The 21,503-nt window shown below is 40.7% G+C and overlaps 1 protein-coding gene across 23 annotated transcripts in view; it reads left to right on the top strand.

Annotated features, from left to right (window-relative positions):
• The window catches only part of mycbp2 (MYC binding protein 2), a 68,558-nt gene that overhangs the window by 20,570 nt on the left and 26,485 nt on the right, over positions 1–21,503 (top strand). For 12 of the 23 annotated variants that reach the window (XM_034886385.1, XM_034886379.1, XM_034886396.1 and 9 more), the window contains exons 17-51: positions 476–586; positions 913–1,017; positions 3,867–3,986; positions 4,135–4,216; positions 4,588–4,705; positions 4,890–5,248; positions 5,429–5,601; positions 5,938–6,063; positions 7,645–7,772; positions 8,331–8,422; positions 8,515–8,649; positions 8,805–8,888; positions 8,979–9,075; positions 9,195–9,387; positions 10,171–10,454; positions 10,918–11,139; positions 11,344–11,535; positions 12,692–12,898; positions 13,000–13,137; positions 13,301–13,479; positions 13,569–13,711; positions 13,835–13,935; positions 14,023–14,241; positions 14,350–14,572; positions 15,514–15,632; positions 15,805–15,892; positions 16,055–16,104; positions 16,225–16,397; positions 16,640–16,784; positions 16,914–17,120; positions 18,277–18,332; positions 18,426–18,541; positions 18,752–18,849; positions 20,078–20,194; positions 20,987–21,127. In XM_034886385.1, the coding sequence (XP_034742276.1) occupies positions 476–586; positions 913–1,017; positions 3,867–3,986; positions 4,135–4,216; positions 4,588–4,705; positions 4,890–5,248; positions 5,429–5,601; positions 5,938–6,063; positions 7,645–7,772; positions 8,331–8,422; positions 8,515–8,649; positions 8,805–8,888; positions 8,979–9,075; positions 9,195–9,387; positions 10,171–10,454; positions 10,918–11,139; positions 11,344–11,535; positions 12,692–12,898; positions 13,000–13,137; positions 13,301–13,479; positions 13,569–13,711; positions 13,835–13,935; positions 14,023–14,241; positions 14,350–14,572; positions 15,514–15,632; positions 15,805–15,892; positions 16,055–16,104; positions 16,225–16,397; positions 16,640–16,784; positions 16,914–17,120; positions 18,277–18,332; positions 18,426–18,541; positions 18,752–18,849; positions 20,078–20,194; positions 20,987–21,127 (5,141 nt within the window). The remainder of the gene's footprint in view (positions 1–475; positions 587–912; positions 1,018–3,866; positions 3,987–4,134; positions 4,217–4,587; positions 4,706–4,889; positions 5,249–5,428; positions 5,602–5,937; positions 6,064–7,644; positions 7,773–8,330; positions 8,423–8,514; positions 8,650–8,804; positions 8,889–8,978; positions 9,076–9,194; positions 9,388–10,170; positions 10,455–10,917; positions 11,140–11,343; positions 11,536–12,691; positions 12,899–12,999; positions 13,138–13,300; positions 13,480–13,568; positions 13,712–13,834; positions 13,936–14,022; positions 14,242–14,349; positions 14,573–15,513; positions 15,633–15,804; positions 15,893–16,054; positions 16,105–16,224; positions 16,398–16,639; positions 16,785–16,913; positions 17,121–18,276; positions 18,333–18,425; positions 18,542–18,751; positions 18,850–20,077; positions 20,195–20,986; positions 21,128–21,503) is intronic. The other 11 variants (XM_034886401.1, XM_034886402.1, XM_034886380.1 and 8 more) reach the window with 7 other exon arrangements.

Raw genomic sequence — 21,503 nt, 5'->3', positions numbered from 1 at the left:
TCTGTTTTAATGTGCTGCTGTCAGGATATAGTGACAATTTTAGCAAAAATGACAAAAAAGTATTATTACAAAATGTCATGCACATATATTTTGTGATGTGATATTTTAATTTTCATTGGTTTGCTAATGTATATTTTGCTAAAGGTATGTTAATTGATCAGGATAAAGGACTTGTCTTGAGCAGGGTTGTGTCCAGGCTATATATTCTTCTAAGCTCCGCCAGCGTGCTGCTAATGCCACACACATCGCACACTGTCTGTTGCATTTGCTTGAATGCAGTATTTTGCACACTTGTTGTCACTCATTCTTTGTTTTATTCTTGTGTTGTGCAGAGTCATTGCTTCTCCATTACGTCTTTCCGTCATTCATTGATGTGTGTCTTGTTTTGTTCTGCTCTGCTCCGTCTTCTCTCCTCCTCCTCCTTCTGCTGCATCCTTTCTGGGGTGTCTATACCTGGGGCCTTTTTTGTTTTCAGCTGTGCCTGTCCCTCCCCCTCCAGGAGTAAACATCGAGGAGCACATCCAGATCCGTCAGGAGGAGAAACGGCAGAGGATCAATCGCCGGCACAGGCTGGAGGAAGGCAGAGGTATGAATCGGGGCTGAACAGAATTGGACTGTTTAGCGAAGGGTTGTGTGTTTGTTTTTGTAATTAAACGTATGCACAGGGAGAGTTAGAAGGTGGAAGCAGAGGTTAACAAATAGGACAAAGCTACAAACATTATTGCCATCCCTTTAAGTTTTGAATAACTTCCAGGTGCTGTGTGAGCTTGGGTCTTGTGCTTGGTGACTTTCCCCTTGCTTGTGTCTTTATAATTTTTTAGTGTTTCTTTATTGTTGTGGTAAAGTGTTATCATGTGTTCTTTCCCGTTTGTGAGCATTATGCATGCATGTGAAAGTTTCTTTCTCCCCCAGGCCCCCTTGTTTTTCCCGGTCACATTTTTATGAACCAGCGTGAGCAGGCCCTAGCCAGAATAAGACCCCTTCAGGCACTAAGGCATAAACGGGACAAGCACAAAGGTACTACGGTCTTCACTAACTCAAGGGGTGCAGGGACACCCTTTTGACTCATCTCCCAATCTGGCTGTCCCGCCCACATCCTCTCTCTCTCTCTCTCTCTCTCTGAGGGCAGAGATTTTTATGTCTCCACCAGATCTCATGGTAACAAACAATGTAGATTGTTGGCAAGAAAGACTCGCTGTGACTTACAGTAGAGAAATGACTGTGAAGCTTTAAGACCCACATTAGCAGGCTGGTCCATTTTTTAATTTGAATAATTTTATCAAACTCTAAAGGTCTTAAAGTACAAAATGGTCTGTTATTCTAAATCATTTTCTGGTTTAACAGTTCTAACTTTCAGAGTAGGATGCATGCTGTGCCCACTGCTGCTGTTTGAGCTAAATAGAAATCAATGTCCCTGCCTAACTGGATTTGCCATCACTCTCAGAGCAGCTGATTTGTCACTTTGTGGGTACAGCTGCAGCATTACAAGCAGATGAAACAGCAAGCACTGGGGAGAGCAAGCTTTAATGAAGGACAAGCTGTAAATATGATATAGAGCCGGGGTCTTCAACGTTTTCCAGGCCAAGGACCCCCAAACTGATGGCGAGATGGAGCGGGGACCCCCTAATTATATATATTGTATAAAATTGTGTTATATCAAACTGGTCCTATAGTGCCATGTGTGCATTGATGACTGAAAGACATCTTCTGCCTCCATTTATCTGTTTAGTACAGTGTGTTGAATTCATGTTAATGTGTATTTACAGACATTTCAATTGGTGGAAAAAATTGCAGGGGGGGGGGGAATATAAAAAAAAGTCTAATCAACCAAAACTTTCGCGACCCCCATGCAGTACCTCCGCGGACCCCCTAGGGGTCGCGGACCCACTGTTGAAGACCCCTGATATAGAGAAAGGAAGCATTTACCTTTTCAAATTTAGATTTGAAGCATCACAGGGAAATGGCTCGGAAATCATTAGCAAACATCTAATAATCTATGAACATGGCAAAAGCTTTTCAGGCACTTGACCATCAGACAAGTGAGTGTACTTGTTCATTTGTCTGGCGTTACTTTTCTTGAAGCTAGCTATTCAACCAACCAACGAATTTTATGTGATTTATTTCAGTAAGACCCACATTTATATACCTACACTTTCGGTCAAAAGTTTGGGGTCACTTAGAAATGTCCATTTCACGCCATTATAGACAGAATAGCAGCTGAGATCAGTTGCATTGTTCTTTTTTATTTTTTCAACCAGGGCAGCAGTTTTCAGATTATAATATGTGCTTACATAATTGCAAAAGGTTTCTCCGATGTTTTTCTAGTTAGTTTTTAAAAATGATATCAGATTTGTAAACAGAATGTGCATTTGGAACATTGGAGGAATGATTGCTGTCAGTGTAGATATTGCATGAAAGATCAGCTGGTGTTCTGTCTATAATGGAGTGGTACGGACATTTTTAAGTGATCCCACACTTGTGACCAGTAGTGTATATCTGTAGTTTCCTTTTGTTTTTTTGGTTTTGTCCTCTGAATCATAGCCTCCTACGGTTTTACAAGGAGGACAGAGGACAAACACTTACACTTTAAACGCTGTACTATTTATGGTGTTCAGGTCCAAATATACTTTTGCTAACAAAAACTTAAAATATTAAACTATCACTCATTGCCTGCACAAATCTACAGCTCATATATCTGTCAATATTTAAGGCACGTCGAAAATTCTACATGTGCCTACCTTAGCTGCTGCTGCTGCTGCTGCTGCTGCTGTTGTTGCTTTCCTTGCCAATAGGTGGTGCAGGTTGGAATGGAAATGAAGGTTGATATTGGCTAAACTGGATTTTGGGTGCTGAGCATTGTGCCCTTGTTAATGTAAAACATTTGTTTAGCATTTACAATTTGAAGGCCTTTACAATAAAATGTCATTGTTTCATTGTCCCACTGTTATATGTGGAAACAATAATGCCACGGTGTATTCTATTTCAGAGCAGTAGTGGTTTCCTTCTTATGTCAGTAAAGATATTGAGGCTGTTCTACTCTGCTGAATCACTTTCTTTTTGCGGAACCATTCCTTGTGGTTGATGCACAGTTGTAAGGCTAGTTTACTTGGTGTACCTCCCGTGATCTTTTTAGTATAAAGAGGAATGTGTGTTCCAAATTCTCCCCCCCCCCCCCCCCCCCCCCCCCCCCCCCCCCCCCCCCCCCCCCCCCCCCCCCCCCCCCACACCCGTCACGGACAATACTGGTGTTGTTTATTTATATGTTGTCTATCTATTTTTTGTTTGTTTTTTACCTACATTGACAGTTATCACCATGAGCTAAACTTTCAATTCTACCTTTTAAATGTTTGGGCCATTTTGCCAGTCAATACTTATTTTACATTTATTATAGTGAAGTAGTATTGAAACGTCATCTATCTCATGTTGCTGGCCTCCAATACAGGAGAAACCGCAATGAGCTGAGATTAACTGTCATTGTATTTACCGTAATGCAAGTCTCTATCTCACTTTTCCCCCTCATACACAACAACTATGACCTCTTACACAAGGCTCAGGGTCAACCAGATCCCCTCTTTCTCATTGAACACAGACAAAAGTTAAGAAAATCGAATTACTCGCTAAACATACAATCTGCAATGGGACTGGTTGCCAAAAGCCTTTCTGTTATAGAGGTGTTGTTACCTCCTTTCTATTTCGGCATGCTTCTCCCTTTCTCCCTGTTTTCTTTTGAAACCTTTTTTCCCCTCTAGCTCAGTTTTTGAGGACTATGCAGAGACATCCCCCTCTGTGATGTGAGGTTACTTCTGAACCTCACTCTCTCCCCGTTCTCTGCTCAAATATGCTGACTTGGAGTGTTTGCCTTATAGATGGTAGCAGTGAGCGTGGAGAAAAGGATGCCAGCAAAATCACTACTTACCCCCCAGGGGCAGTAAGATTTGACTGTGAGCTGCGAGCTGTGCAGGTCAGCTGCGGTTTTCACCACTCAGGTAGGTTAATTTCCCTCATGGCTTCTTCTTGTCAGGCACCAGGTTAGAAAATATTATTTTCAGACAATCGTTTTTAAAACCTCAACTAGACTGTCTGACCTTGAATCAAAGAAAGTGGGTAAAACAACATGTCATGGTGATTTTGCAGTTGTGCTGATGGAGAATGGAGATGTCTACACATTTGGTTACGGCCAACATGGGCAGCTTGGACATGGAGATGTAAACTCCAGGTATTGCTAAAGTTGCTTTACATGTTTTGAATTTAATGTGCTAAATGTTCAAGTAAAGATGCATTATTTGTAATAAATACAAATAGTTAATGTAACAATAAAAGACAGTCTTTTATTGTCATTTACACATTAAGTAATGGTAGACTACATTAAATACTACGTTGCCCATATTTCTATTGATTAGGAAGCTTAGGAAAGCTAAGTGGTGATTACAGCCATATTTTTGTTAAATTAGCCCAATTGTTCTTGTAAAGATTGAAGATATGAGTCCACAGTCTTGCCTTGTCATTTTGAATTGCATTACAAATATAAATAAACAAACTGCACGCATGTGGACACACAACCTAAAACCAGATGTTTCTACGTGCCAGGGGTTCTCCAACCCTGGTGCAGGCCCTCCCAGGTCCCAGTGTACAGGTCACAGCAGGCAGTAACCATACAGCTGTTCTCCTCATGGATGGGCAGGTCTTTACATTTGGCAGCTTCTCGGTGAGAAAAACATCATCCCTGATACTATGTGTAATCAACTGCTTTTTAGAAGTTGCAATTTCTTTTTTTTTTTACCCGTGTAGTAATGATGGCAGTATTTTAAATGTTCATTGCTTTACACCTGTTTTCATATAGTTGACCATAAACCGCTCTAGAGAATAAATATACATGCAATGTTTTTCAGAAAGGACAGCTGGGCCGGCCCATCTTGGACATGCCCTACTGGAATGCCAAGCCATCTCCCATGCCCAACATTGGCGCCAAGTATGGACGAAAGGCTACCTGGATTGGTGCCAGCGGAGACCAGACATTCCTTCGGATCGATGAGGCTCTTATCAACTCTCATGTCTTAGCTACTTCAGAGATTTTTGCCAGTAAACACATTATTGGCCTTGTGCCCTCCTCTGCATCTGAGCCGCCTCCATTTAAATGCTTGCTGATCAACAAAATGGATGGAAGCTGCAGGACCTTCAATGACTCTGAGCAGGAGGACCTGCAGGGATTTGGCCTGTGTCTGGACCCTGTATATGATGTCATATGGAGGTCAGTCCAAGGACTCTACAATGCAATAAAATGAAAATTGGTTTAATTTTGTTTAACCTGTATGTACCATATTGTGTTCTTTCCAATTGTTTACTTTGTATTCAAAGTTGAAACACTCTACGGATAACATTAACAACGTTTTCGATGTGTTATGTGTTATCCTTCTTTGTGGCACTTTAGGTTCCTGCCAGCCGCAAAAGAGATGTTGTGCTACAATGCAGTAATAGCTGATGCCAGGATGCCCTCTGCCACAGATCTACAGGCTCGCTGTAGCATCCTTAGTCCAGAGCTTGCGTTGCCCTCAGGGTCACATGCTACCACTACTCGCTCTCACGGAGCTCTACACATTCTCGGTAATCCTCTGCACTAGCCAATCAGCAAAGTGCCTTTGGTCATAAGAATCTTTTATGACTGTCTTGGTCTCTTATGAATATTTACATGAATGCTACAACACAAATGATAATGGAAGATGTGGAATATCTATGGTTCTTTAAGCCAACGTTACCAGTGTCTAAACCCCACTCCTTTGATCAGGCTGTGTTCTCGTTCAATTCTGTGGAAAATTGATTCAAGAAACATATTTACTTCTAATTGTAGCCAAACATATGACTGTTTGCTGGCATGTTTAGGTTTTCCTTAGGTTTATCATAACCAGTGCTAACATGAGGTATACCGTGTTGTCCACTTAGGTTGCCTGGATACACTGGCAGCCATGCAAGAGCTGAAGATGGGTGTAGCCAGTGCGGAGGAAGAGACCCAGGCAGTGATGAAGGTCTACTCCAAGGAGGACTACAGTGTGGTAAACCGCTTTGAGAGTAAGTGGGCTCATTGTACAGGATTCATGGTGAATGATGTAGGGTAAAATTCAATTAAATTCAATTCAATTTTATTTATAGTATCAAATCACAACAAGAGTTATCTCAAGACACTTTACAGGTAGAGAAGGTCTAGACCACACTCCAGAACCCACAAGGACCCAACAGTTCCAGTAGTTTCCTAAAGAGCAAGCAACATTGCAACAAACATTATGGATTAAAACATACTGGAAGTTGCATTTGGCATGTATATGTTTTGCTATGACGTTGTGATTATTTCAAGCTTGACCAACCTTCAACCTTTTAAGTCAAAGCTGCTGAATTTGTAAAACATTAATATTTAGTTCAGATCAGTTTGTCAGTCAAGATTTAGGGTTCCTTTATTTGTCATTTTTTTCCACCACATAAAAACAAAATTGTGTTTCCACATCCACCTAAAAATCAAATAACAGCCAATAAAAAGGCAGAGATGGAAAAAATACTAAAATATTGTACTCAAGTTAAAGTACCAATACTTTGGTGAAATATTACCTATGTACAAGGGAAATTACCTATCTGGAAAAAATACTCAAGTAAAAGGAATAAGGAGTTCATTTAAAATGTACTTTAAGTAAAAGTTACTTAGTTACATTAAAATAACTGTAAACGGGGCCATAAATCAAAGAATTATTTTGTTTTGAATTAAAGAAAAATCTATACAAATGTATAAACATCTTTACACATGTAATAAAAACACAACACATGTCACACATGGCATATTGGCAATTTGCTATTAATCATGAAAACTTACCAAAACATACTTCCGCAGATTAGATGTGGAGTTATTAAATGCTGCCAGTTCATCACCTTCGGAAGTCACATCTGGCATTGCACAATGATACTATTGGCCCTAACTCTCTTGAATTTAAATAAAAACCAGTCTTTCAAATGTGGCCACGTATATTTGTCGTTTTGGGCAGCAGAATTATTACTATTATAAAAAACTATAACAGTCTCTGAAACATCATCGCTTACTTACTCCGTCTCATTCTCAATCTCCTACAGAAAGACCTGGCACCTGGTATGCAGCCTAGAGGCTGATTCGTCACATTCGTCACTGTAGTGGTTCCAGGCGCAATTTCTTTTTTTCTTTTGGTTTTTGTTAGTCAAAGTTTTTTTGTTTTTTTAACTCCGTAATGGATGGGATTTTTAATTAGCAAAATACAATACTAAACTCAAAACGTAATCAAGTACAGTTTGAATAACTCATTTTAAAAACTACATGAAAAATACGAAATACACAACAAAACTACTCAATATAGTAATGTGAGTATATATATTTCGTTACTTTTCACCTCTGTAAATATGTCAGTGCAAAACAAAGGACTTTAAAAATTCCAGGCTCATGAATAAAAACACTTAATAAATTAACCAAGATAACGTTAAATAAACTAAGATTATGATAAAATAAGATTAGTAGTCTAAAAATGTTGCAGTTCACCTTTCCATCATCCACCTTAGTAAACAACCAAAGTTGTTAAAAGTGGATAAACAACATGTGTACCTTGCATAGCCTTATTGATTTCATGTGTGATGTTGTAGGTCACGGTGGTGGCTGGGGCTACTCAGCCCACTCCGTGGAGGCCATCCGCTTCTGTGCTGATGCAGACATCCTGCTTGGTGGGCTGGGCCTTTTTGGGGGACGAGGGGAGTACACTGCCAAGATCAAGGTGAGCCGTTGTGTGACAAAAAGAAAAAAGACGAACAAAGACATTGAATTTTTTTGCCATTTATTCAATGTTCATTCTAATGTTCAATGTTCAATGTTTCATTTTATTTTCATCATGGCTGTAATTTGATAATTCACTTGCTTTGCGCCAGGGTTGACAATTTATCCATAGTGTGTACTGCTGCAAATTGTCTCTACAGCTATCTCAAAATTACTAAATTAAAGTTTCACTGTTAGTAGGTTTTCTGCTGGAGATCTTACAATTTTTTTTGAATTTATTTTCATCATGGCTGTAATTTGACAATTCACTTGCTTTGCGCCAGGGTTGACAATTTATCCATAGTGTGTACTGCTGCAAATTGTCTATACAGCTATCTCAAAATTACTAAATTAAAGTTACACTGTTAGTAGGTTTTCTGCTGGAGATCTTACAACTTTTTTTAAAACAATCAATTACAGAGCTTGTGCCACAGGAAGAATAAACTCAATGGTTTATAGAGAATCCAAACTTAAATGAAAGGCGTTTACACTATAGTAAACCAGTCCTTTTGTTGTGCAGCTTTTTGAGCTGGGACCTGACGGGGGTGACCATGAGACAGACGGTGATCTGCTGGCTGAGACTGATGTGCTGGCCTATGACTGTGCTGCCAGGTAAAGTTAAAGGATTCCTTATGTTTCCCTTTACAACTTCTTGTAAAGAAAAAAGTTGTGAAATTAATCTTGGTCTCTTGTTTTATCTTTAGGGAGAAATATGCCATGATGTTTGATGAGCCAGTGCTGCTGCAGCTGGGCTGGTGGTACGTGGCGTGGGCCCGAGTGTCTGGACCCAGCAGTGACTGTGGATCCCATGGACAGGCCACTATTACTACTGATGATGGGTAAAAGGGATTTCACAATATGAATAGAGCTTCTGCTTTTTATAAATGAATATGACTCTATGCATTTTCCATATGTTTCATTTGATTATATAATGTTTGAATGTGGCTATTGGTCACAGCCTTTTTTAATTTGAATTTTTTGTTTTTCTCTGAAGTGTGGTCTTTCAGTTCAAAAGCTCTAAGAAGTCAAACAACGGTACAGATGTTAATGCGGGTCAAATACCTCAGCTGCTTTACAGGCAAGTAAAATTCCTTTCATTTTGTTAACAGTGATTCAAGCTTATGTCCAGTAAATGGGTTTTAATTGCTTCTTTATATTTCAACATCAGGCTTCCTTCAAATGATGGCAATGCTTCTAAAGGGAAACAGCAGACCAGTGAACCAGTTCATATCCTTAAGCGCTCATTTGCTCGTACCGTCTCAGTGGTGAGTACTGTCTCTATGTTTTTGTGTTTTGGCTCCTCTATATTTCTAACTGCTTAAATGTCTTGACGGGTCATTTGTTACAGCACCGTATGGAACCGTCTAACTCTTTCTTTGTGTAGGAGTGTTTTGAGTCTCTGCTGAGTGTGCTTCACTGGAGCTGGACCACCTTGGTTTTGGGTGTGGAGGAGTTGCGAGGACTGAAGGGCTTCCAGTACACTGCCACCCTGCTGGACCTCGAGAGACTGCGCTTCGTTGGCACGAGCTGCCTCCGCTTGCTCAGGGTCTACATCTGTGAGATCTTCCCCATTGCTGGTAGGAGCATAGGGAACCTAACAGCTCTTTATCCTCAGCAATGTAATGTCTCCCGCTTTGCAAACAAGAAAACCACAGTGCTGCTGCTTTTAAGCTATTAGTCACAATGCTTTTTCCTACTCGCTATGAATGCCTTTCTGAATGAAAAGCAATTCACAGTTATCATCCTTATTAATTTTAGAATAAAATACTCAGTTTGCCAATACTTCTATGTCTGTGGTCTATAGTATTTTAAAATCTATACAGGCTAGAACAAGGGGCAACAGGAAATGCACTTACTCAGGAAATTAAACTCCTTTTCTGTCAGGCCAGTCATGCTGTTGTTTTTTTACTCTTTTATCAAAAGCCTTAGGACTTTTTCCTTTATCTGCTGGTTTCACAGATTCACAGTAAAAGACAGATCAGCCTGTGAGAGCCAGAGTGAAGTTTTGCTGTTGCCATCCAGACAGTGTCATATTTTACCTGCTTTTAAAACTAATCGCCACTGTAATTCTTTAATCCCTTCGGCAATTTGACGTTTAAATGCAAAAAAATCTATTTTTATTATTATTATTTATCTACTCTCTAGGGTGTAGGCCTATATGTAGGCTTGTGTGCTCCTATGTATGTGTGTGTTGTCTGTAGCTGCTGTTAAGTATTTGCTCCTTGTGGGATTAATATGGTTGTTGAATTGAATTGAGATTGTGTTTATATTTCAAAAAATACATTTCAAGTGAACTATATTTAGAGTGTAGCTTTTGATCTCTCACAAAGTTTCCTTGTTTCTGTCTGTTGGATTTCCAGCGAGCACAAAAGCTGTGGTGGAGGAGTCGAGCAAGCTGGCAGAGTGCGTGGGAAAGACGCGCAGCCTGCTGAAGAAGATCCTATCAGAAGGCATGGACAACTGCCTGACCAAGCTGGACAACGACCCCCAGGGCTACTTGTCTCAACCGTTGACCCTGCTGGAAGCTGTGCTGCAGGAGTGCCACAACACCTTCACTGCCTGCTTCCACTCTTTCTACCCAACCCCAGCTCTGCAGTGGGCCTGCCTCTGTGACCTGCTCAACTGCTTAGACCAGGTCAATAATGTAAATGGGACAGAAATCAGTTACAGTATTATTCTTATTAGCAATTAACCTATTGAATCTATGGTGACATCTTTAAATTGCTTGTTCTGTCCAATTAACAATCCTAAACGCAAAGATATTCAATTCCAATAACAGAAAACAAAGAAAAGCTGCAAATTTTGAGAACCTGAAACCACCATGTGTTTGGCATTTTTTCCTGAACAATGATTTCCAAAATAGTTATCGCCCAATTATTTAAGCTAGACAGATAGTCAAGAGTGTTTTTTAAAATTCAGCAGGTATACTTTTACATCTTTAGATATTGTGGTGATACTCCTACCAAAAAACTCATCAGCATATTAAAACCATAACTCCCTTACAATATTGTCCTTGGTTTTTAAATGGCCATTGTAGAAACGTTTAAAAAGATAACATCAGAGATTCATTCTTGTGTACCCTGTTTTTTTGTTTTTTTGTTTTTTAGGACATTGCTGAGGCCAACTTTCGCACATCCAGCAGCCGTCTACTCGCGGCTGTAATGTCAGCTCTGTGCAACACTTCAGTCAAGTTGACATCCATCCTCCCCATTGCATATGACGGGGAAGTGCTGTTGCGTTCACTGGTCAAACAAGTCAGCACCGAGAATGACTCTGCCCTTGCTCACCGCTTCCCCCTTCTGGTGGCCCATATGGAGAAACTAAGCCATGTAAGTTTTTGCACGTCATGTGTACAGTACATCAGGGATTCTCTCATCAAAATGGTAGACATGGCTGCTAATGGGTGTGGTCAGTGACCCAGAAAATGTTTGGTAGATGGAAAACACAGTGGCGTTTGATCATTACCAAATCCTATTCTCATCAACATACCTAACTCTTTATCAAAACAGTAATATCATATTCTTCCCCATTAGACTGAGGAGAACCTGATGGGCATGACCAGTTTTCGGGAAGTACTAGAGAAGATGCTGGTGATTGTGGTGCTGCCAGTCAGAAAGAGTTTGAGGAAGGAGGTGGAGCTGTTCTCTCCACACCTGGTCTCCAACACCTGTGGTCTGCTGGCCTCCATCGTCTCTGAGCTTACTGCCTCTGCCCTGGGCTCCGAGGTAACTTAACTCACACCAAAGCTCACATGCACCCTCACAAATGCACACATCAAGCATTTATGTAGGGCCACAGGGCTTGGCAATCATATACCAAAGTATAATTTCTTTAAAGATAAGCTTTTTTGTTCACATTGTAATCGTTGACCTCTCTCGCATTTGTTTTAGTTTTTTTAAACAGCTGGGGTCACCCTCCGTTCCTAATTCTGTTTAACTCAAAATTGTCACAGTCCAGCTTTATAAGTTATAGATAAGATCTGTCATCATCTGTATTTCCTAATTCTTTTTCTCTCCTCCTTTCTTGTGCCATATCTTTTTACTTAAAGCTCTATTGTAACTGAACTGACTTTTTATAGTGACAGCTTTTTGTTGGAACAAGGTGATGTTTTTACTGTTGCTAAGAAACAATAATTGGATTGTCTTTGTTTTTACACTAGGCAGTATAAAGTCATTAAGTGGCTGGGACAGACGCCTGCCGCCCTCCCTCTCTCACACTCTTCATTCAATTATCATGACACTCATACCGTCGTACTGCATTCATGAGTTTTTGCGCTCTCGTTACCATAGTAACCGTCACTTGATGGTAGCTCCCGGCACCACTGTTCTTTTGCCCATGTTGTCAGGGAAACAACTTTTCCTCCCCTAAGCACCTAGCACCTAGATCGGCTCCCTCTGCAGTTATGTCTGGCTGTCTGTTGTCAGCAGGCTGATATAAATAGTAATTGTTTGTACTGGATTACTTAACACGCGCACCTAACATGAGATGTTTATATTTCAGACATTTCTTTATTTTTATTTGTTTAAGAAAATGTATCTTTTAGAAACCATCCATTTTCTCTCTCTGTTTTAGTTTAAATAAAATACATTGTTGCCCTAACATTTAGATGGCATCCATTAATTGTAGAGCCGTATTTGTGATGTTATACTGTGTATATATACACAGTACCTGGTGGTATACTTACTACTTTTGAGTACTGCTTTTTGTGTGTATGCAGAGGACATAGAACATGCTTTTTATTCAGGATTTCATTGTTTGCCCATGTTTGCAGTGAACCTTAGGTATTCCTCGCCAAATGTGTTAATCAGCCCTGTGTGGTGAGGTAAGTGGTTTCATTTAATTTAGTTTGGCTCCATCTATCATTGTGTCCTTGTTTATTAGGTTGATGGGCTGAACTCGCTCCACTCCGTGAAAGCATCCCCTAACCGTTTCACCAAAACGAGCCAGGGCCGGAGTTGGAACACGGGCAATGGTTCTCCGGATGCGATCTGTATGACAGTGGACAAGCCAGGCGTCGTGCTGGTGGGTGTCTGCGTCTACGGAGGAGGGGGTATCCATGAGTATGAACTAGAGGTGCTGGCTGATGATGTAAGTGATTAGAAATCATTTCCCACTCATATTTTGCTATATTGCTTGACTAGTTTCCAACCTTAGTGTCTTTTTACAACTTTTGTTTCCTTACCTTCCAGGCGCAGACGGAGCACCCTGGGGACTTGGCACATTCTCACAGGTGGACATCCCTGGAGCTGGTGAAGGGCACCTATGGCACAGATGATTCTCCCAGTGATATTGCGGAGATCCGTTTGGACAAGGCTGTGCCACTCAAGGTACCTTGTTTTTGAGAAAGTAATTCATGCACGCATATAATTTGCTGTTGAGATTCAAATGTTAAGATGTGACATGCTGTAACTCTTTTCTAACTTTATACAATGGTGTGCTGGTTTTGGTTCAAATGCATTTAGTCTCACTTACAAATTTTGTCTGTTGCAGGAGGGGGTGAAGTATGCTGTCCGATTGCGGAACTACGGCAGCCGGACAGCTAATGGGGATGGAGGTATGACCACAGTGCAGTGCTCTGATGGTATGTCCTTCACCTTCAGCACCTGCAGCTTGAGTAGCAATGGGACCAACCAGACGAGAGGACAGATCCCACAGATTCTCTACTATAGGTAAACACAAAGCCAACATTTTGTAATATCCCATTTCTGAAGTATTTGTTGTGGATTTTTTTCTGACTTTTTTTTTTTTGTGGCCAAAGGAGTGAGTATGATGGGGACCTCCAGTCTCAGCTACTGAGCAAAGCCAATGAGGAGGACAAAAACTGTAGCAGAGCTCTATCTGTGGTCAGTGCTGTGGTCAGAGCTGCAAAGGACCTACTTCACAGAGCTTTTGCTGTCGATGGTAAGCACAATAAACATATGCCTGTATAACAGAAGCAATGCTGTAGAGCCATTTGTATTGAATTTGGGATCATATATGTTTAGCCTCTCTTCAGTTTAATCTCTGTCCTTGTATTATCTCCAGTGGATGATATTCCTGAGCTACTAAGTTCCTCCAGCCTGTTCTCCATGCTCCTGCCCCTTATCTTGGCCTACATCGGCCCTGTGGCTGCGTCTGTACCTAAGGTAAGAAGTCAAGAGGTTTACTCTTTATCTTGATTTTAAAATGCCTCTCTCTGATGTGGCATTGTGGTGATATGCGTCCTCTTCCAGGCTGCTGTTGAGGTCTTTGGACTTGTGCAGGAGCTGTTACCTGCTGTCTCTGCCCTCAACCAAAAGTATGCCCCACCCACCTTCAATCCCAACCAGTCAACAGACAGCACTACTGGCAACCAGCCTGAGCAGGGCCTGTCGGCTTGTACCACTTCAAACCACTACTCAGTAATTGAGAGTGACCACCCTTACAAACAAGCTGGCGTCACACAATACAGGGTAAAGTATCCTTTGGCATGCTAACTGTTTAGCAAGTAAATTTGAAAAGGTAAGAGACACACATATCATTAAGTCCTGACTAATGTTCTCTGTCTCACCTCGCCTCAGGTATCATTCCCAGACTGTGTCCGCTGGACCACCATTGAATTTGATCAACAGTGTGGCACTGCACAGCCAGAGGATGTCCTACGCCTGCTCATCCCCAGCCGTACCCTCCACCTGTCCAGTCTGGGGGGCAAACCTTTGATCCATGACACCATCAACACCTGGACTGAGCTCAAGAAGTTCTCAGGCTCCACAGGTTGGCCAACCACGGTCCTAGTGCTGCCAGGTAAGAGAGGCCAACAAACACTTTGACTGTGTGACAAAGTCGATTAAAAATACAGTAGTCAGGTAGAATTACAAAAAATCTACCACACAAAACAACAGATACATTCTTCATTTTAAAATCAAGACATTAACCTTTACCACTTAATTACATCTGACAACTTCTGCTTCCCAGTATTAATGCTTTTTAACATTATCATTGGTTATTAAGTGAGTAGCCAAATAGTTTGCACTTCTCTGATATTAATATTCACCAGCACTAAGATTAATGCAACACTACTTTTGTGTTTGTCAGACTTGAAATTGAAAGCGGTCATCCCAAACATTAATTAAAAAGATCAGGAAAAGCCTCTATTTCAGTGAATGTGTCCACAACAATTGCGATGAGGATAAATTGTTTCTCTTTTTTACTTTATTACATTCTGGACAGGATCATAATATGCTAAGCTAGCATTTACTGCCCAACAAACTTTGTTGCATTGAAGTCAGCCCTTTAAATCAGCAGCAGAGGCTGGGAAAATGTGCTACATACCTTAATGGGGAAACTCAGGGTAGAACATTGTAAAAGTTAAATTTACTGTGGTGATCAAAAAGGAAAGCAAGGCAACATCTATACCTAGCAAGTAAAACAGGCCAACACATATTCTTTTTTGAGGCAATGCATCCATTTCTAAACTGTGACAGCACTACCAAGATTCATGAAGAAATGTGTCATATGATGTACTAATGATTAAGCAGTTGACACCATTCCAAATAGTCATTCTTTTAACCCAGATTTAGTTTATTGATCTTAATTTTTCTCATAGGTGCTTTACACTATTTAGTAATGCTTCACTGAGCCACCCGCCACACTAGGCAGCCATTTGTTTCCCAGTGATTACCTACATAATTTTGCCCACATGTCTCTCTTTCCATCTACTATTTTTCTGCCCTCTCTACTTACAGGAAATGAAGTTCTCTTCTCACTGGAAACAGCCTCGGACTATGTTAAAGACGAGAAAGCTTGTTTTTATGGCTTCAAGTGTGTGGCTGTGGGATATGAATTCAACCCTGGTCCTGATGAGGTACAGACACTTTTGTATATTCCTATATTTGTGTAGCAGACTGGTCTTCCATCTTTCTGTATAATCAGCGTTTGTATCTGAGAACCGTTTGATCTCATTACGTGATGTGCATTGTTAGAAAATATCAAATGTTGCAAAACCTTCCTGACCCATAGCGTTTTGGACATTTCAGGGTATCATCCAGCTAGAGAAAGAGTTAGCCTTCCTGGGCAGTGTGTGTGCTGCAGCGCTGATGAAGAAAGACCTGGCCCTTCCTATAGGTATGGAAAACAGTGGAGAGATGAGGGAATTTGATGGGCTGTTGTTTTTCTATTAATCTATGATACAAGTTGTGTGTGTGTGTACCTGCTGGGAGCAAATTAATATTGTATAAAATCTTGAGTAAATCATTCATGTGTTATTCTATTTTTTTTTTACTTGAGGCAATGAATTGGAGGAGGATCTTGAGATTCTTGAGGAAGCCTCTCTTCAGGTCTGTCATCTTTTAAACTCTGAGATATTCTTACAGACATACTGTGGTCTTGTGAAAAGGTTCTTATATTTCTTTATTACTCTACCTTCCTTGATTCTTATTTCCTTTGACATCACCCAGGTGTGTAAGGCCCACTCAGGGATCCTGGGGAAGGGCCTGGCCTTGTCTCATTCACCCACAATCCTGGAGGCCCTGGAGGGAAATCTGCCCCTGCACCTCCAAACCAATGAGCACTCTTTCCTTGAGGACTTCATCACTTGTGTACAGAACTCAAGTGGTGGACGTCTGGCCAGGTAAATGTTGTGGAGCCTGCACAGCTTTGTCTGTCTCTTGTCAATTGTTGTGGCCTGACGGACCAAAATATGCCCTATGCATTTCCCGTATTGAAATATATGTTGGTTGCACATTTTACTATTGCTTTCACTCTACAATTTATGTTTTGAGTGATGACTCCCTTATTACAAATGAGTAATGTCCCTCATTACAAATTAGTAATGTTCTACCCTGTCTCCATTTGTTCTTTTCTTCCATCCAGGTGGCTGCAGCCAGACTCATACGCAGACCCCCAGAAGACATCTCTGATTCTGAACAAAGATGACATACGCTGTGGATGGCCGACTACTGTGGTCGTACAGACCAAAGACCAGTATGGAGATGTGGTGCACGTTCCTCACATGAAGGTCAGGATGGTTACTTTGGCTTTTCTGCTTTCAAGACTTAATATTATATAGAATTAAAATAGAATAATTTTGCCTGCGGTGGCAAATTTCTGACTCTTTTGACGTGTTTCTTATCTCTTAAATGTCCAGGTGGAGGTTAAGGCTGTACCTGTTTCCCAAAAGAAGTCGATGCACCCTGAGAATGTGAAGAGGCTGCAGCGATTACCTGGAAGCTCCTCGCCTTCGTCTTCTGGCCCTGACCTAACCTTTGGAGGTTTGCCAATGCCCAAGCTGGAGGCCACGTACGAGCCCATGATTGTGAAAGAAGCTCGATACATTGCTATTACCATGATGAAGGTTAGCCTCATGTAACTGGCTCATAACTCACTCACAGCCTCACTTGTTTACATGCTGCATGTGCTCCACAAGGGGGAATGTTTGGCCGCTATTAAATCTGAGGCCTGTACTACGACTCAAGATCAACATGCCCTGGATTTATGTCAGTTAGGTTTCACCTAACCTAACAACCGCGGCCCCGCATAAGCTGTGTCACGATGACTAGTTCAATAAACCCAGGGTTTCCCAATCGAGCGACGCTCTCGTTCACATAAAAGAGGCGGTGTTTGCACAGCACGACCAATCACAAACGCATATTTTACATAAGAAGAGCAAGCTATAATTCTACATAAATATGAAGAACACAGACACGGTTTTACAGGCAAAACGCAATATAGCCGCTGCTTACTAAAACAGGAAGGAAAACTGGCAAACAAGTAGTTGACGCTGTAAATGCGTCAACTACGGTCTCTAAATGTTTTAACTTTTCTGAGTGCACCTCTGAAAGAACGGTGACGCCATTATCATTCAAGTATCAATTGGTTGGTAGGCGGTGCTTTTACCCCAGTAGATCTCTAATCTCTAGCATAACCTGCTTCCGAGCAGGTTAGGTGTTCAGCATAAATTCCCACAACGATTTAACCCAGTAACAAGTCATCCACCGTGGTTGTGATACACAAAACTCTGGGATAAACCTGAAGTTACCTTGTTAACGCCAAATCTTGCTTCGTAGTACAGTCTTATGTTGTGTACATGCATACAGAGCAATGGCAGCTGCAATAATAACATGTGAGTTCCTTGCGTTTTTCATAGCTACTGTTTTTTGTGATTGCATTTTTTCATTGAACACTTTTAAGGTAAAATAAGATAATAAATATAAAATGTATTTTATTGGAGAAGATAAGAAAGGAGTGTTAATTGACTGAATAAAATAAAGACATAAATATAAAAATTGGGCAACAACAATAATTGAGAAAGAAATGTTTCAAAACTAATATTGAAATCTAGCAGAATTATTAATGTAAAAAGTAATTCATAAGGTTCCCAAAAACTGAGATAAATCTTATAGGCTTGTTAATAATTTTTTCGATTCAAGCAACATCATAATGGTTACCTGTTCTGTAAGAAATATGTGTTTTGTGTTTACCTTCGTACTTGTGCCCCTTGTCTTTTGTAGGCATATGAAAACTACTCATTTGAAGAGCTGCGGTTTGCTTCACCCACTCCAAAGAGGTAAGTGAGGTTAATTCAGAAACAAAACGCATTTTCCAGTAAGATACAATCCTCTTAAGAAACAATCTTGATGATTGATCATTTTCCACACAGACCCAGTGAGAACATGCTGATTCGTGCCAACACTGACGGAACCTACAGCGCCAACTGGACTCCAGGAGCAGTTGGCCTCTATACAATCCACGTCACCATTGATGGCATTGAAATAGGTATGTCAATTTAAAAGCAGCTGGTTCTCTAAAGGTATTTCCCACACAGTGAATAGAAGGTAACCACTGATGACCATCACCAATCCCCACCAAGAGACCTAATGCAGCTGCTATGCATATGTTTTTTTAATTCATATTTTTGAAAACAGTAAAGCCTTTTTAGTAAATTACCTTCTTTTTTTATATTGAGCTGTAAATCTTTTCTTTTAGATGCTGGATTGGAGGTAGAAGTCAAAGATGCTCCCAAAGGCATGATCCCACCTGGCACTCAGATGGTCAAACCAAAGGCGGAACCTCAGCCTAGCAAGGTGAGCTTTTTCTTTTGATTAACCAACCAGGGGGCATGAACATGCACATGAACACACATGTAACATGCATGTACGCATGCAATCTCCCATCAAATACACCAGACACCAGAAGCAATTTGTTCTGTCTTGTACACCTGTCAACACCATTTTTTTAACTTAACTCTTACCCTGAAAGCAGCATTAAGCAATAATTTGATTTAAGCACTGAAACAAGGAACTCCCTTCAATGTCAAAGGGTTATTAGTACTGCCCAATCACACTGAGAATCAACATTCTTTTTTGCACCCTTTGTGCAGCTTATAACTTTTGTTTTACCTCGTTGTTTTGGTTTGCTGGTCTAAAACAAATTCTGCTCCATAAAAAAGCAGTAGACATAAAAACTGATTGTAAGCTATCTGTTCAGTGCATGGTAATGAGGATCCAAAAAACACAAGTAAACAAATTCAAACATTTAGTTAGGAAACAACAGGCAGATACTTTTACCGAGACTTGGCAGACTAAACTAGGGCTAGCAGACTTGGACCACCTTTGCTTTCATTGGGTAATAATAGTGAGTTGTGATGTTGCTTTACTTTGTTGTTTGTGCTTTGTTGAATAAGCAACTAACAATATCATATCATGAAGTCATATACCACATTAAGGCAGATCCCTGTGAGTTTGTTGTTGAGTTTTGTCACTGTATGGCAAAAGGTCTCTCAAATAGACTTTCCTATGGTTATTTGCAGTACTGAGGTTACATTGTCCCTGGTGACACTGTACAGTATCTCAACAGTGTCATCTATTCAAGCTGCAGTGGTTGATTATTTCTCATATTTTAAAAAGTTGTCAAAAGAGTGATTAGAAATGACTTCAAACGCAGATGATGCATCAAACTGACAGTAGGCATGTTGGGCTCATCATTATTTTGTGAAAGTTGTGGTATTTTGCAATCCACAATGGGAAAACAAGCAAAATAACATGTGTTCCAGGGTTTTCAATGTACCAGTATGAATGGGTGGATTAAAACAAAGTTTATCCAACTGGTGCTGCTGAAAATAAAGCTATCTTTGGCTGTTTTAAATGTATACTTGGAAACCAGCTCTGTGTGGGTTAATAGATGCAATCTCCCACTGTCAATTTGTTCCGCTTCCTATTCTTTCTCTTCCTGCTGCACTTGTCTTTCTTTTTGTCTTTTTTTTTTCTTTGCTCCTGTCATTCACAATCTCCATCTCCCCTCTGCTTCTCTCAGGTCCGCAAATTTGTGTCCAAGGACAGCGCAGGCCTGCGTGTGCGTAGTCACCCCTCCCTGCAGAGTGAACAGATAGGCATAGTGCATGTCAACGGCACCATCACTTTCATTGACGAGGTAATTGACTCTAGACCAGGCAAAATATACGTTATGTCATAGAACTATGCTAGCTGGAGCACTATCCACTTTTATTCTATTTTCCTTGTTTCTTCTTCTTTAAATCAGTCAGGATAGAATCATAAGTTTTGTAATCCTATTTTTTGTCTAGATTGCTAGTTTTTTAAGTACTTTCGAGTCCTGCTTGGTGGCTTTTATGTTTTTTTTTTTTTTACCTCTGTAAATGACAGCTACTTTCTTTCAAAGCTTGTTAATTTGTTGCTCTATACTTTAATTTGCTTCCCACTCTTGCAAGGCACTCTGAGGCTTCATGAAAGGCTTGAGCGCTTGCACCATAAACCCAAAGGATGTTATGCATTTAAATCCAAAATTACAGATGTAGCACTCAAAGCATTTACTTTTTGATTGTACTGTAATGAAACACATTCATTATATTTGCCAGTCCTGCACAATATCTGCACTCCCATCCTTTGGGTATAGCACTAGTGACATTTCCTATATATCTTACATATACCTTGCTGTAACCTCAATACAATGCTGTCCTCTAATTTGACTAGAGAATTTCCTGCAACCTCAGAAGTGTGGGGGTGTGTGTGTGTGTGTGTGTGTGTGTGTGTGTGTGTGTGTGTGTGTGTGTGTGTGTGGGTGTGTGTGTGGGTGTGGGTGTGGGTGTGGGTGTGGGTGTGGGTGTGTGGGTGGGTGTGGGTGGGTGGGTGGGTGGGGGTGGGTGGCCCTCCTGTTTCCATAGTAACAGGACGGCATGGCTTTGCTCTGTTGCTTGTTTTCCCGTAGATCCACAATGATGATGGTGTTTGGCTCAGGCTCAATGATGAAACAGTAAAGAAGTATGTTCCCAGCATGAATGGGTACACTGAAGCCTGGTGCCTCTCTTTTAACCAGCACCTGGGTAGGAGCCTTCTGGTCCCAGCCGACGTAAGTAGAAGAAGGCCCGCTGAGGAGTCTGTCCCAGTTAAATAATGACAAAGGCTCCTTTGCTGTTCATTTGGGGAAAAGCTTAGTGATCATCAATATTGTTTGGCTACAATGTTTTATCAAGGATTCTAGTGTTTGGCACCCTCTCCCCAAATGTACTCGAAGCATGGTAAATTGATATCTTCATCCGAGTAAAACTTTTGCGATGTTCTCATGCATGAAATATCTATTTGAGCATAACTTGAGTATGAAACTTTCACTAACACACTGTAAAAAGACACAGCAGCTGGGAGCGTGCATGCATTTACTCATGTTTAAAGGCAAAATGTTCACCATGTAATTACCATGGCTCGTTTAGTTGGACACAGCACTTTTA

The sequence above is a fragment of the Etheostoma cragini genome, chromosome 11 (genome assembly GCF_013103735.1).
Source record: "Etheostoma cragini isolate CJK2018 chromosome 11, CSU_Ecrag_1.0, whole genome shotgun sequence".
NCBI classification, from domain to species: Eukaryota; Metazoa; Chordata; class Actinopteri; order Perciformes; family Percidae; genus Etheostoma; species Etheostoma cragini.
The sequence above is the reverse complement of the archived record's forward strand: the minus strand, read 5'-3'. Positions and strand labels throughout refer to the sequence as shown.